Source organism: Mus pahari, chromosome 5, assembly GCF_900095145.1.
Source record: "Mus pahari chromosome 5, PAHARI_EIJ_v1.1, whole genome shotgun sequence".
Classification (NCBI taxonomy): Eukaryota; Metazoa; Chordata; class Mammalia; order Rodentia; family Muridae; genus Mus; species Mus pahari.
In genome coordinates, this window is record NC_034594.1 from 40,174,481 (window position 1) to 40,188,994 (window position 14,514).

The 14,514-nt window shown below is 40.6% G+C and overlaps 1 protein-coding gene across 1 annotated transcript in view; it reads left to right on the forward strand.

Moving 5' to 3' along the window:
* The window catches only part of Icos (inducible T cell costimulator), a 19,278-nt gene that overhangs the window by 277 nt on the left and 4,487 nt on the right, over positions 1–14,514 (forward strand). Inside the window, exon 2 of the mRNA XM_021197221.2 lies at positions 14,047–14,385. Within this exon, the coding sequence (XP_021052880.1) occupies positions 14,047–14,385 (339 nt within the window). The remainder of the gene's footprint in view (positions 1–14,046; positions 14,386–14,514) is intronic.

The following is a 14,514-nucleotide window of genomic DNA, read 5'->3' on the forward strand; positions in this document are numbered from 1 at the left end:
GGAAAAGTACATTTCAACAGACCATTAAAATTTTAAATTACTTGCTCAAAGTTACCTGACAGTGTATAAAGTAGGAGAGTAGCTCACTGTTTTTAGAGAAAGAAGAAAGGCAAGGATTATTTGTGTCAAAAGAATAGAAATCAAATAGCTCTGGAAATCCTTCTACAGTAGAGAATGAAGTAGATGGCTTCCAAAAGGAAAATTTTGACTTTACTCTTACCTGGATGGTCCTATGTCTTAAGTGTCTGCCATAGGGTTGTTGGATTTTGTTTTGTTTTGTTGTTTTTTCTTTTTGATTGTTTTGTTTTTCAAGACAGAGCCAGACCAATCCTGGCTGATCTTATAAGACAAAGATCATCCCCAAATGAAAAAAGGGGGAGAAAGTGACTGACAGCACTCACTAGCATCTCTGGACATTAAACATTCTGGAATCTTTGATTCTATTTCATGGGTGACATTTATCAGACTCTACAGGAGAAGTTTAAAGAGGGTCATGTGCAGTGTAAGTAATTACACGTGGTCTTTTGTTACTTCTTATTATATGCACTTACATATTGTTCTTGAAATAGGGGTAAGTGAAGTGAAACACTAAGTGGTAGGAAATACCTTTAATAGGAGAAGCAGAAGCAGAACACTCAGTGGTATAAGCCCATCTGGAAATGCATTTTTTTCCCAGTGGTAGAAAGAAGGAGACATTACTTTTCTCTCCAAAAAGAAGTCAAACCTAAAATTGGATTTATTCAACATTTAGTATTGTGCTGTTTCAAAGGCACTCACATGTTCTTAAGAAGGATGAAGAAAGAGCAAAGGGGGTCATCCCTTGTTGGATTTACCTGGAAGAAGTACCAAGAACAGCTCTGGGCCAGATGTGTTTTCAGCGTGCACACTAGTTTTACAAACCCCCTGAAAAGCTTAGCAGCATACATGAAACAAGAATAGCCATGACAGGGAAATCCACTCATTTACTCATCCACTCATCCGTTCATTAACACATCACTGGACACTTGCCATGCAGGAGCTATTGGGCTGGCTATTGTATAAACAGTGGTGAGCAAGACCAGGCAGGCCCACTCTGCTGAGACTAGCTGAGTACTAATGAAAGAGACATGAATCAGATAATCCTATGAATTGATGGCAAGAGAGGGCACCAAGGATCTAGGTCAGACAGGGAGTGTGTGTGTGTGTGTGTGTGTGTGTGTGTGTGTGTGTGTGTGTGTGTGTGTGTAGCTGGAGCCATACAGACTGATCTGTGGAAATGACGCTTGAGTTGACATTGGAAGGACAAATAGGAATCAGTAGGAAGAGCAGTGTCAAGGTGGGAAAGAAATTTCTATGAAAAGTCAATCCAAAGGATCTGTAGTTTTCAAGGAAGGTCAGAGGGCTGATGTGGCTGAGCACAGGGAGGAAGGGAAGCTGGGGATGATGCCAGATGAGGCTGAGAGAGGTCAGTGGTCAGACTTCTCAGCCCACAGGGCCATGTAAAAGAGTTTGGAATTTGTACAAGTTATCACATGGCTGGTTTGGGATGCCTCAAAAGTTTTCTGTATCCCAAACCCATTCAGGTAGTTGTGGTGATGGTGCTGTACTCAAAAGACCTGTATGAACAGTGGTGTCATTTCTGTAGAGGGATGGATCCAGCCGTAGGATTGTCATGAGTTGCCAAACTAAGCTGATCAATAAGATCTTCTGGAATAGTCACCTGAGATCCTTAATGAGTAAACTCAATGTTTAGTTAGTCTCATGACACAAAAAACTGTATTATGTAGAATGCCATTTTCCAATGTCAGGTATCAAGGTGGAAGCATGAGCAGCTGAATGGTGATAATAAACACGCTAACAATCATCATATTAAAAGTGGCCCCAGGTCACATATACCCAGGAACTCCTAATTTCATAGCTATAAACACAGAACCAAACTCCAGGAAACTAAACACTCATGGGTAGCTGTAACACTTTTAGTGTTTCTAACTCTTGGCTGTCATGACAAAATGATACAAGGATTCTTGCCCTCAGGCAGTACTGACAAAGACCCATAAACCAGGAAAGGCTAAATGATCTGTCACACAACACCTAGTGGCAGAACCATCAGTAGAAGCCCAATGTGCCCAGCTCCATTAGAGATTTGTGAACAACACAAATTAAGAAGATTGAGAATTAAGAAGGTTGAGAGTCTTCAATGGATCTCAGTGTAAAATTCTACCAAATCTTTTTGTTTTAATGATTCTGGAATGGCAGAAGGCTCTTTCTTCCAGAAGAATCTGCAGGAAGAAGCTATAAGGAAGAGTCCCTTCCTGGGCAATGGGGGTGGTGTGGGTGACCTGCTGAATTCTGGCTTTAGGACGACTACTTTGAAGGCAGTGTAGAGAAAGCAGCCAGTGGCAATGACTGACTGCTGGTGATATCTAGTCTCAGATATGGTGATATGCTTGTCTCAGGAGGTATTCTCTTAGGAAGCTGGAATGGTAAACCTCAGACTCACTCTACCTCTGACAGTGACTGAACAGTTACTCGAGAATCCCACCATCTCTGGAGAAATAGCCATTTGGTGTTCTTAGCACCAGATCCTTCCCCACAGAGCTCAGAGAGGTCCGGAGAGATGAGCTGACCTCTGGGTCCTCCCTTTGAGCACCTGTTTCTAGGATTCAAGCTGCATTGAAAGACTCTGCATTGCTAACCTTTTGTCTGGATAGATGAACGTAAGCCATTCTCAGCATGGTAAGCCTTGATTTTATGCCTCCAAGAGTGTATGTATTTACCCCTGATTTTCCTGTGTTACTTCATCTCCTTGTTTTTCTCTGTGTTTTGTTGAGATAGTAACATTTCCTTTTAATATTCTTTATTGTCTCTGGTGAATATGAAAGGTTGACGATTTTTTTTTAAAGATTCTTTTTATTTTATGCAATTGGATGTTTTGTCTATACTTTCGTCTGTGCACCACATTCATGTCTGGGGTCCGTGGAGGCCAGAAGAGGGTATCAGACTCCTGGAACTGGGGTTAGAGATGGCTATGAGCCACCATGAGGGTGTAGAGATTTGAACTCAGATCTTCCAGAACAGCAACAAGTGTTCTTAGTAACCAAGTCATCTCTCCAAGCCCTGATGACACTTCTTAATCTATCAAGTTGTTACGTTCAGAGGACTATAATTGAATAATTAGTTAAATTTATTCACTGCTGGGAATTGATCCCAGGACCTTATGCTTGCTAAGCACGTGTTCTACCACTGAGCTGTACCTCCAGTCCCATTTACTCCTCTTTTGTAGAAATAAACATTGTTGTGCCCTTGTCTGTAACGCCTAACCCCCACTTGCCACACTGGCATAGGAACCTTGAAGTGACCTTCTCTCCTCGACTCTTCCACTGGCCCCATCATTGGTCCATGCATGGGCTTAGTTGAAATAGTCTCAAGTAAGATCAATGCTGTGTTCCCTCCCGAGAGTACTTCTCTCCTGTCCCTCTCACCCTTTCTTTGTCTTTCTATCACAGAGCTGGACTTCAGAGGCAGCATCAATGTGGACGCTGCTCCTGTCTTGAGGCCTCTGTTCTGACCAGTGCTCAGAGTCCTTCTGTTAGTCTCAGCACAGGGGACTATGTCTCCCCGCTAAACATTGGGGGGAAACCTTTATGGCTTAAAGCTAGTACCACAGACACCTTTCTCGTGACTAGGAGTTCTAGTCTGTTGTCTGCTCTCCCCAGAGGTTTTCATCTATGCTCTGTGGCTTTCTGGATTGCAGATTAAGCACTTCATGTTAGTCTGAGTCTTGGTTTTTCTTTTTTTTTTTTAACTTAGTCAAAGAAAAACCTTTCTAGTATTTAGTGAAAAACAATTTTTAGACAAGGTCTCATGTAACCTACACTGGCTTTGAACTTTGGATTCTCCTTCTATACCTCCCTAGTCCTGGGATTATAGGTATGGGCCATCACTGGTCTATGAGGTTGGAGACTGAACCTAGGGTTTCCTGTATGCCAGACTCTACCAACTGACAAACTGCCCTACTTGTAGAACTCTGTGATCTCGAAAGCCACTCATTTTAACATTGAAATTCAAGAATTTCACGCTCACATGGCTCTCTTTCTCATGTATTTTCATGAATTTTGTCTGGAACAAGACACTCCATCCCAATTTGTGAACTCAGACTTTATTCCTTATTTCCAGTAAATTTTTTTCTTCTTCTAGTGTTTGATCACATTTTCCTCTTTGTCTCCCCCTCTTTCTAGAAATTTCTATTACTCTCACGTGAAACTTTTCTCACCAGAGTGAACAAAATTCTTTTCATTTTTTATGCTTATTAACTACAGCTTCTTCAGATCTACTAAGCTTTTTAAGTTATGAGAACCTTACGAGTAACCTGTAGGCACACAGGGAAAGAAAACAATCCAACTCTCGTCTTAGCTTTGCTCACAACACCATCTATAGCATTTGCTACTTGATGTAAAATGTTCACACCAGCATGTGTGTGAATGAATTGAATGAATATTGTCACTTATGCTACCTTCCTCTTCTAAGATCATCCGATCATTCTGTTTGAGATGTAAAGTGAATTCCTGGGCTTTCTGACTTAGAAAAAAAATTAAATCACTCATATTTTCTACATAAGTGGTGACTGTGTTTCTTAATCTTCTAATAAATGAGTTTCTCGTCTAGTAAACAAAGTCTGCCACGTGGTAGTTTTCAGTCATTCTGGGAGGAAGAAAATATTAAAGTTGTATAAAAATTCAAAATTATGTTTTTGAAAAGTAGAACATAAGCATGTGCAGACCATGAACCATGGAAGTAGAAGCTGTTGGTCAAGCCATGGTTTAGTTTCACTGGTTTGGTCTGTAAAGTTGTCTAAAACAGACAATGGTGTGCAAATCTAAAGAGAGACTGGGAACTTGGGACTGGGAGCCTCTGAAGGCCATGCATGGTAGTGTGTTGCTATGACTGCTTTGCTCAAGGAAAAGTGGAGAAGAGACAGGTTATGACTAAGCAGGGCGATAGACTCAAGTGTTTGTGTGCACTTGACCATGGGTGCTAATGAATCAACTCTTTCTGCGTCATGTTGTTGCAGGTAAAGTACTTCCCACAAGCAATCCAAGATTTTTTCAGAAGGGACTGCTTTTACATTTGAGAAATCAGACTTAAACAGACTTAGTGTTTATGCTGTCCTTGGAGAACCCATCCATACAACAGAAGCAACATAATCACGTCATTACACTCAAAATCAGTTTGTACCATCTAAGAGTCAAGCAAAAACACCATAAAATGTCTGTTTGCACTTGTTTAATTACATGTATGTATGTGTATATATATATATATATATATATATATATATATATATATATATTTCCATTTTTACAGGAAGGCAAATTACTGCAAAATTTTCATGAGAAATTTAGACCCTGATATCAAGAATTCAGATTATTTTTTCAGGTTTAAATACACAGGGCAGCTTAATACACAGTGGTTGATAAATAAATATCTAGGTAACTAAAGGTGTTAAACATATGTAATTGCATATTTGAGGAGCAATTTTACTCTTTTTTTTTGGTGGCTAATTGCCTTTTAGTCACAGAACACATGCACAGCACCAATTCGAGCACTAAGTATTTGTCGAACTAATACATACACCTTAAAGGAAAAGAAGAAATGCTAAAAGGAACTTTCACCTCTAACATAACGTTTCTTTTCCCATAGCAAATCTCTTCAGATCCTATATTTCAGTGTCTGTCAAGTGAGGGTTCTGGATTAGGATATCAGACTGGGAGGCCTGTTCAGTAGGTGGACTCTGAGGTCACACTGATTCAATGGACAGCTACTATTTATTAGCTTGGATAAAGGCTATTGGATATAGCCACTCAAGCCTTAGTTTACTCAGTTGTAAAACTGGGATTAAGAAATGACCATCCTACTTAAAAGCTAGCTTTGGAAAGCAAGTGATATATTTTTATAATACATTTAGGAATGTATCCTGTATGCAGTTAATACAATGGAAGCTCTTGAAAATTATTGGGATACAAAAAATTGGATGGGCATCAATCAGTTTGAATCTTTGGCCTTGCCTTGTAATGTAAGTGCTCCCCAAGTTCCAGCAAATAGGACCTCTTTCTCCATTTGTCTTATTTTCTTGGTCCATGCTAAGGGCATGTTGAACCTTCATGGCCTTATCTTCATTTATTTTAAAAGTATCTTTGAATTCTTACTGTGTTCCAGGTCCCAGGAACAGTGCAATTCTTATCCTTGTAGACTTCATGATTAAATGACAAGAATAATTAGGATCTACTAAATATGTTAGAGATATGTTGGCTAAGTAAAATGTTAAGAACATAGAGTTGGGAGTCTTTGGGCATCTCAGTAACAGCTAAAGGGAAGACTTGCTACTTAAAACAGTTCTTAAAGAATGAAGGAGTATTTCTAGTGGGATAAAGGGCTGATTGAACTTTGCAGTTTGTGGAAACAGAAGAAGTGCTGTGGAGGGGATGGTGACTTCAGTATGGCTGGACCAGATGGCCCCGTGGGATTATAGAGGCTTTGGTGTCATGCCAAGGAGACAGGCTTTTTACCTTATAAGCAACAGGGGACTAATGAAGACTTTCAAGCTGGGGAATGAAATGTTCTTTAGAAACCCAATTTTAGAGGCAGATGGAGGAAAGAGACAGATTGTGTGTGTGTGTGTGTGTGTGTTTTGGAGTGAGGATGGGCAGCTAAGAAGTTGCTTCTACAGATGGAAGAAGACACAAATAAGGTCTGGATTGGCAATGGGAACAGAGAAGAAAGACTAAGTTCAAGAGGTTTCTATAAGCTAGAGTCAACTGAACTTAGTGACTGATTGGATGAAAGATTCAGAGAGGAGAAGAGATGATGAAGGCTCTGCATGTCCGGGACCTGGTCAGTGGTTCTCTAAAGATACAGTGTAGGTTTTAGTGAGTGAATAGGTTTAGTTTGGGCATACTACACTTGATGTGTTGACTGTGTCTAGAGAGAGATTCTAAAATGGATGGGAAATTGGCCCGGAGAGCTGTGCTGGAGATAAGCATCAATGTAAATGAGTACACACACAAATGTCCTTGTGTGTGAGCTTAAAGCACTGTGCATGGCAACTGGGAAGTGGAAAGCAGTATTTGTATTCATGAATCTCAACACCAGTCTCCCCTCCCCTCTGTGGAATAGAGCTGATTTCTCTTAATCTCATGTGATTTCCTTCGTGTGATAATTTCAGACCAGTGGCAGTGAGATCACTAACAGAGTAGTTTGCTTGCAAATTAATTATGCTGTGAATATTGATTCAAAGTTTTATAGCACCTTTGGGGTTTTTCCATTTTCACAATGAAAATAACTTTTAACTAGAAGAAAATGGAACTTTCATTTTTCTTATTATACATGCTTAGAAAACCAAGGTTGTTTCCCCTCCCTTTCAGAGTTCCTTGGAGAATAAAAGCAGCTGTCATAGTGTGTGTGTGTGTGTGTGTGTGTGTGTGAGAGAGAGAGAGAGAGAGAGAGAGAGAGAGAGAGAGAGAGAGAGAGAGAGAGAGAGAGAGAGAGAGAGAGAGAGAGAGAGAGAGAGAGAGAGAGAGAGAACATTTTGGTTTTGTGGAGGTTGGCTCCAGTTTTCCTTACATTTTTGGCCTGCTTTCTCTGAATGGCATAGGGTTTATTTTGCTCATCCTTTCTACTATGGAACCTACTTTCTCTTATTAGGTTTGGGGTTGTTTTTGAATTATAATGTGAGTGTAGGCACAGTATACAGAAAAGAGCCTACCAGCCATGATTCTAAAGGGTTTAGGTAGTGGACTCATAAGAAATGACAGTTTTTATGAAAGATGAAAGACTGGTAGAAGGCACATTTTAAAAGCAATGCTAAAATTCATGAATAGAAGATCAAATGTAACAAGCCTCTAATACAACCATCTTAACTCTGATAAAAGTCCTTTGTGTCACACTCTTGTGCTATACTGAGCCAACTGAAGCTTATCCTTGTTTGAGTGCACAAAATATGTTTAATAAGCACTATCAATAATTGCAAACTCAGAAGATCTTATCGCTCACTCTGAGGCCTTTGTAGAGGTTTGTGGTTAGAAGCCTGAGTTAAAAAGAATAAAATCACATTGCTAGTCTGTTTTATATCCTCTACGTGGTGTGGGGTCTCTATATGTTTTCTTTAACGCTTTTTTTCAACCAGAGCTAATACAACTGCTTATAGAGTCCCAGCTGGGTAGGTCCTAGGTGGACTATCTGATACTTAAAATACTTTGGATATCAAAGGCACCAATTTGCAAGTAGAATCTTCTGAATTCTCATGGATTCTTTCTTCGGGGAGGAACCTTTCTCAGGAGGTTTTCTTCTTTTTCCTCCTCTTCCTTCTCCTCTGCTCAGCTTGTTTTTTCTGTTGGTTGAGATATCACCTCACTTTGTAGTCAAGGCTGAGCTTGAACTCACTATGTAGCCCAGGATGGGCTCGATCTTATGGCAGTTCTTCTGCTTCAGCTCCCTATGTGTGGGACTATAGGATGTATCATCACACTGGCCCCAGAAATCTTAACAGTCCCTAAAATAAGAGACACAAATGCTCTTATCTTTGAAAAAAAAAAAAGAGAGAAAAATCTAAAACCTCCCATAATATAAAAGCTCCGAGTTTACTTTTGAAAACAGTCCATTGGTAGTACCATATCATAAAATCCACTATATTTTAAAAACTATTATAAAAATCACAAGAGCAGGTGACACTTTTGAGTCTGGCGAGAATATACACTATAAGATATAGTGCTCTGAGTGATTCAGAAAATATATCTACCACCTCTTCTCTAGAGTGAATATCATCTAGATGTGTCGACAGAGGGCACATGTACATTGCTATCAAAGCAAGTGTCCCACTTAACACTCTGACTTTAAGTCATCACAAGGATATAAGTGAGCACATTACTATTTGTGCTTTAGCTTAAGTGTTGAAATGTGTATCATTGGGGCTTGTATTAAAAATCACTAATATGTGGTGTTTATAGACGTTTGGGTGGATTAGCAGAATGCTTGTTCTGGGGGGCCCATGGCCTGTTCACACACTGGGCAGATTAAACTATTATATATCTCAAGAGAGTTAAAGAATCAGAATTAAACCTGTCTGGCCCTAAGTAATCATGAAAAGGAAAAAACAAACAAACAAACCTGTCAATTAGCTTAGCAAACCCTTTTGAACCTGGTTGGTATCTATAGGTAAGGAGTATCGCTCCCACCCATTTTTTCTGTCTTTCTCCCCCTTGTGTGTGTGTGTGTGTGTGTGTGTGTGTGTGTGTGTGTGTGTGTGTGTGTGTATTAGAGCCTGTGCATATGTGTATGCATTCATGTTGAGGCTAGAGGTTAATGATCGGTGCCTTTCTCTAGTGTTCTTTACCTTTTTTTTGAGACAGCATCTCTTACTGACCCCGAGGATCACCGATTTGACTAGAGTAGCTCTATTTGGCTATATCAGTTGTCGATGAATTCCAAAACGTTCTCCCAGTCATTCGCAGTGCTGGGGTTATCCATGCAGTCTGGCATACTCATCTTTGTTTATGGGTGCTGGGGATCTGAACTGACGTCTCAGACTTGCATGGAGCTCCCTAGTCATAGCACACTGCTCTCGCTCTCTCTTTATATTAACGAGCCAAACTCAGCTAAAGGCTAAAAAGAATTTATGATTTGATATTTAGCACATCCGTCCTATAGGTACAAAGTAATTTTGAGGTAAGTATTTAACTACTGTGGTTGCAAACATTCAAATTGCACGTTTACAGTTGCCAAACATTATTTTTTTTTTCAGACTGAAAGCTTAAAACTTAAACATAGGGAACGTGGAAACATGAGTCAGTCTTCTCATTAGCACATTCAATAATGGAAAGGTGAGCCAGGACGTGTTTAAGCTAAGAATGATCATCGACATGAATATTCATGAGTACCTGATAGATGACACTCTGGAGGCCGCAGTTGATTTTAATGCTCTCGGCTCTGCATATAAGAAAAACCGAACCCTTCCTAGCTGTCCCATATCCTTCTGTAGGCAAGAAAGGTAGTTGCATTCATATTAGAATTTTCCAGACTCCTTGGAATAATCTTTTTTGAAAAGAAGATCATGGGAAACATGATATGTTTGAAGGGAACTCACCTGACAGTGAAGTTGTGTCTCTCTTGATTGTCTGTGAGCTCTTCTAGATGCTTTAACCCACAGAAAGTAAGTGTTGGAAAGGACTTCTCTGTGTGTGTGGGTATGTGTATACTCTCGCGCACAGAAGTACATATGTACACGTGTGTATGGTCAACATCAGGTGTCTTCCTTAGTCACTTTTGACCTTGATTTCGAGGCATGGTCTCTCCCAGAACCTGAGATCACCATTTTGCCTAGTATGTGCTCTGCAAGTCCCTAGGTTCTGCCTGTTTCGATCCTGCAGCACCAGGGTTAGCAATGCACACTGCCATGCCAGGCTTTTGGTGTCTGAACCCAAGGCTTCATGCTTGTGCAATGAGCAGTTTTCCCACTGAGCCATCTCTGCAGAAAGAACTCCTTAAAGACACTCTTTTCACTTATTCTACAGATGGAAAGAAAGAAGTTCACAGGGGTATTCTAGGTAGAGACCTGCATGCCAGGCATGGGGCAGAACCAGAATGTGTGCTCTTCAGTTCCTTGAGCAGTACTGAACAGCAGCCCCAAAGCTAATTTTCACCTAGTGCCGGCTTGACGGTCATAGTGTAGGCAAAAAAAAAGGGGGGAAGCTGCTGACACACTTCTTGTGTGATGTGTGTCTATAGAGGCTATAGACAGTTTTGACCCAGGATCTCTTTGTGGTTTGCTTGTTGCTATTCTAAAGTCTCTGGGAAATTTTCCCCGAACAATGCTAAAGGAACTGAGAAGCTGTCCGCTGATCTTATCTTCTGCAGCAGATAGCAGAGACAGAGGCTGCAACACAGCAAGAGTGCAACTTGGCACTCACTGGCAGAAAGTCCTCAGACAGCGCGCAACTTCGCTGGAAGCCAGTGCAACCTCGCTGGAAGCCAGGGCACCTGTCGCATGTGTCCGATCTCACCCCCTTTGCTTTTAACTTGCTCCTTTGACTTTATGAAAAGAAGTGAAAGACACTTCATTTTCCTTCTGCTTTTAGACTGCAAGACAAAACACCCAGACAGAGGCGTGAACAATTAACGAACACTTTGAGTGAATAACCATCACACAGGCTACCTCACCCCCCAATTACCGAAAGCCAAGGGTAAAGTGTTGTTAGCACACACACACCCTTTTGCTTTCTATGTTCTTTACGGATGCAAACTCTCTTCTCCTCTTCAGGCAAGAGCCATATGGGTGGATTTTGTAGTGGCCATTCAGGTATTTGTTGCACCTCTGCTCTCAGTGGCGATGCCACAAATCAAAACGTGTGCACATTCACTATCTTTCTAATGTGTTCTGGGCAGACAGGAGGCTTCTCTTGGCACACATGTGATTTCTAACTCTGCTGCCTCATGGGTAGTCTGTATAGCTGCTATGAAGACATCACTGCTGTGTCCTACACTTGGATTGTTTGGAAGGAAGTCAGCGCTATCATTTTTTTTTTTAATACAACACTCTAGATGGTCGTATGTCTAGCAGTGTATTTTTTTTAATTATAAATTTTAAAATGTATGATTTATTAGATTCACTTTCTTTTTTATTGGGTATTTTATTTATTTACATTTCAAATGTTATCCCCTTTCCCGGTTTCCCCTCTGGAAACCTCCTATTCCATTCTCCCTCCCCCTGCTTCTATAAGGGTGCTCCCCCATCCACCCACCCACTCCTGCCTCCCTGCCCTGGCAATCCCCTACACTGGGGCATCGAGCCTTCACAGGACCAAGGGCCTCTCCTCCCATTGATGACCAACTAGGCCATTCTCTGCTACATACGCAGCTGGAGCCATGGGTTGCTCCATGTGTACTCTTTGGTTGGTGGTTCAGTCCCTGTAAGCCCCAGGGGGGGGTCTGCTTGGTTGATATTATTGTTCTTCCTCTGGGGTTGCAAACTCCTTCAGCTCCTTCAGTCCTTTTTCTAACTCCTCCATTGGGGATCCCTTGCTCAGTCCAATGGTTGTCTTGGAGCATTCACCTTTGTATTTGTAAGGCTCTGGCAGAGCCTCTCAGGAGACAGCTTTATCAGGCTCCTGTCAGCAATCACTTCTTCGCATCCACAATGTCTGGGTTTGATGACTGTATATGGGATGGATGCTCAGGTGGGGCAGTCTCTGAATGGTCTTTCCTTCAGTCTTTGCTCCACACGTTGTCTCTGTATTTGCTCATGTGAGTATTTTGTTCCCCCTTCTAAGAAGAACCCACACTTGGTCTTCCTTCTTCTTGAGCTTCATGTGATCTGTGAATTGTATCTTGGGTATTCTGAGCTTTTGGGCTAATATCCACTTATTAGTGAGCGTATACCATGTGTGATCTTTTGGGATTGGATTACCTCACTCAGGACGGCATTTTTTGGTTCCATCCATTTGTCTAGGAATTTCATGGAGTCATTGTTTTTAATAAATGAGTAATTCTCCATTGCGTAAATGTCATAGCAGCCTTAATTATAATAGCCAGAAGCTGGAAAGAACCCAGATGTCCTTCAACAGAGGAATGGATACAGAAAATGTGGTGTATATTTTTAAAAAATCTTTGTTTATGACTTGTTGAGAGTCTCCACTCTTTGCACTGTGCCTGAATTCTGGATATTTTTTGTTTAGCCTGGCTCTTAGATAATCCTTTCTTTCTAGCCTTGCCTCGGATACTTTTAAACCCACTCACTGGATTTTAATGAGTGAACATTTTGGCCAGTTTTATTTCTTTTTCAAATTAGTTGACTTAATTTTTTTTCCTGTACCCCGATGATAAGACTGTAAGCATGTCTTCCATTTCTCTAAACATAGTGAGTACAGCAGTTTCCCTTTGGGGCATCTGATAATTCAAAGGCACATGAAGTTGGTGTTTGCTAGTCTAATCTGACATATCTTTTTTTTTTTTTTTTTTTTTATTTTGGCTTTTCGAGACAGGGTTTCTCTGTATAGTCCTGGCTGTCCTAGAACTCACTTTGTAGACCAGGCTGGACTTGAATTCAGAAATCCACCTGCCCCTGCCTCCCAAGTGCTGGGATTAAAGGCATGTGTCACCAAACCAGGCTTGACATTTCTGTTTGCTAGTCTAATCTGACATTTCTGCTGTTGCCGTTTGCCCCGTGTTCCATTTTTTTCTTTTCTTTTAAATGCACTTGTCATGCTATTTAAAACACTATCCGTAAAATCAACTCTATTATCTTTTCTACCTTTAAAGTCTAGGGTAATGGCAGTCCAAAATGACTCTGACTAAAATCCCCTGATTGAGACTTTTCTGGACTACACCCAACATGAGTGTCAGTTTATTGAGGTTTCTCTGTATTCCAAGGGCCCTTCCAGCATTCTTTGGAAAGACACGCTACTGTCCAAACATAACTGAGCTGTTTCTTTCCTTTTCAGTTGGAGGATATAATTCTCTCTCTCTCTCTCTCTCTCTCTCTCTCTCTCTCTATATATATATATATATATATATATATATATATATATATATGTTCAGCTAAAAGAGACTCATGCTTTGGTTTTCAGGTTTAAACCTTACTTCTTCAAAGGCATTTTCTGACCCTACAGTGAATATTGTAACACACCCCCAAGTCCTACCACATTTCTCCAGAGAGCACTTTGTTCCTTAGTATAAATGATGGCAAATCAACATGCATTTATCTGTTTACCATCTGCCTCCCCCCCAGTGTGAAACCTGTAAAAGCATGGAGACTATCTGAGTCATCCTATCTAAACATGTTACTTGATACATAACATTTTATATTCTATCACATGAAAAGCCCATTTCTGGTTAGGTGTATTCTAGTGCATAGTTTTGTCTTGTCACATTCTGGTTTTGTTTGCTTGGCTATAAAATCTTTCATTTTCGTATAAATAGGAGTGGCTTTATAAAAAGAAATCACGCTCCCACTTAAATATAATTATTATGGCAATGTGTTCACAACATAATACTCTTGCTTTGTTCTCTCTTTTCATCCAGGAGAAATCAATGGCTCGGCCAATCATCGGATGTTCTCATTTCACAATGGAGATGTACAGATTTCTTGTAAATACCCTGAGAATGTCCAGCAGTTACAAATGCGATTGTTCAGAGAGAGAGAAGTCCTCTGTGACCTCACCAAGACCAAGGGAAGCGGAAATGTGGAGTCCATCAAGAATCCGATGTTCTGTTCATATCAGCTGTTCAACAACAGTGTCTCTTTTTTCCTAAACAACCCAGACAGCTCCCAGGGAAGCTATTACTTCTGCAGACTGTCCATTTTTGACCCACCTCCTTTTCTAGAAAAGAACCTTAGTGGAGGATATTTGTATATTTATGGTAAGACAATGGCTGCTTTTATCATCGTGCCTTAAAAGTATATGCTCATCTCCAAGACTTTTCCTACCAAGGGAAATACACATCTCTGTGTGTGTGTATTTGTGTGTGTGTGTGTGTGTGTGTGTGTGT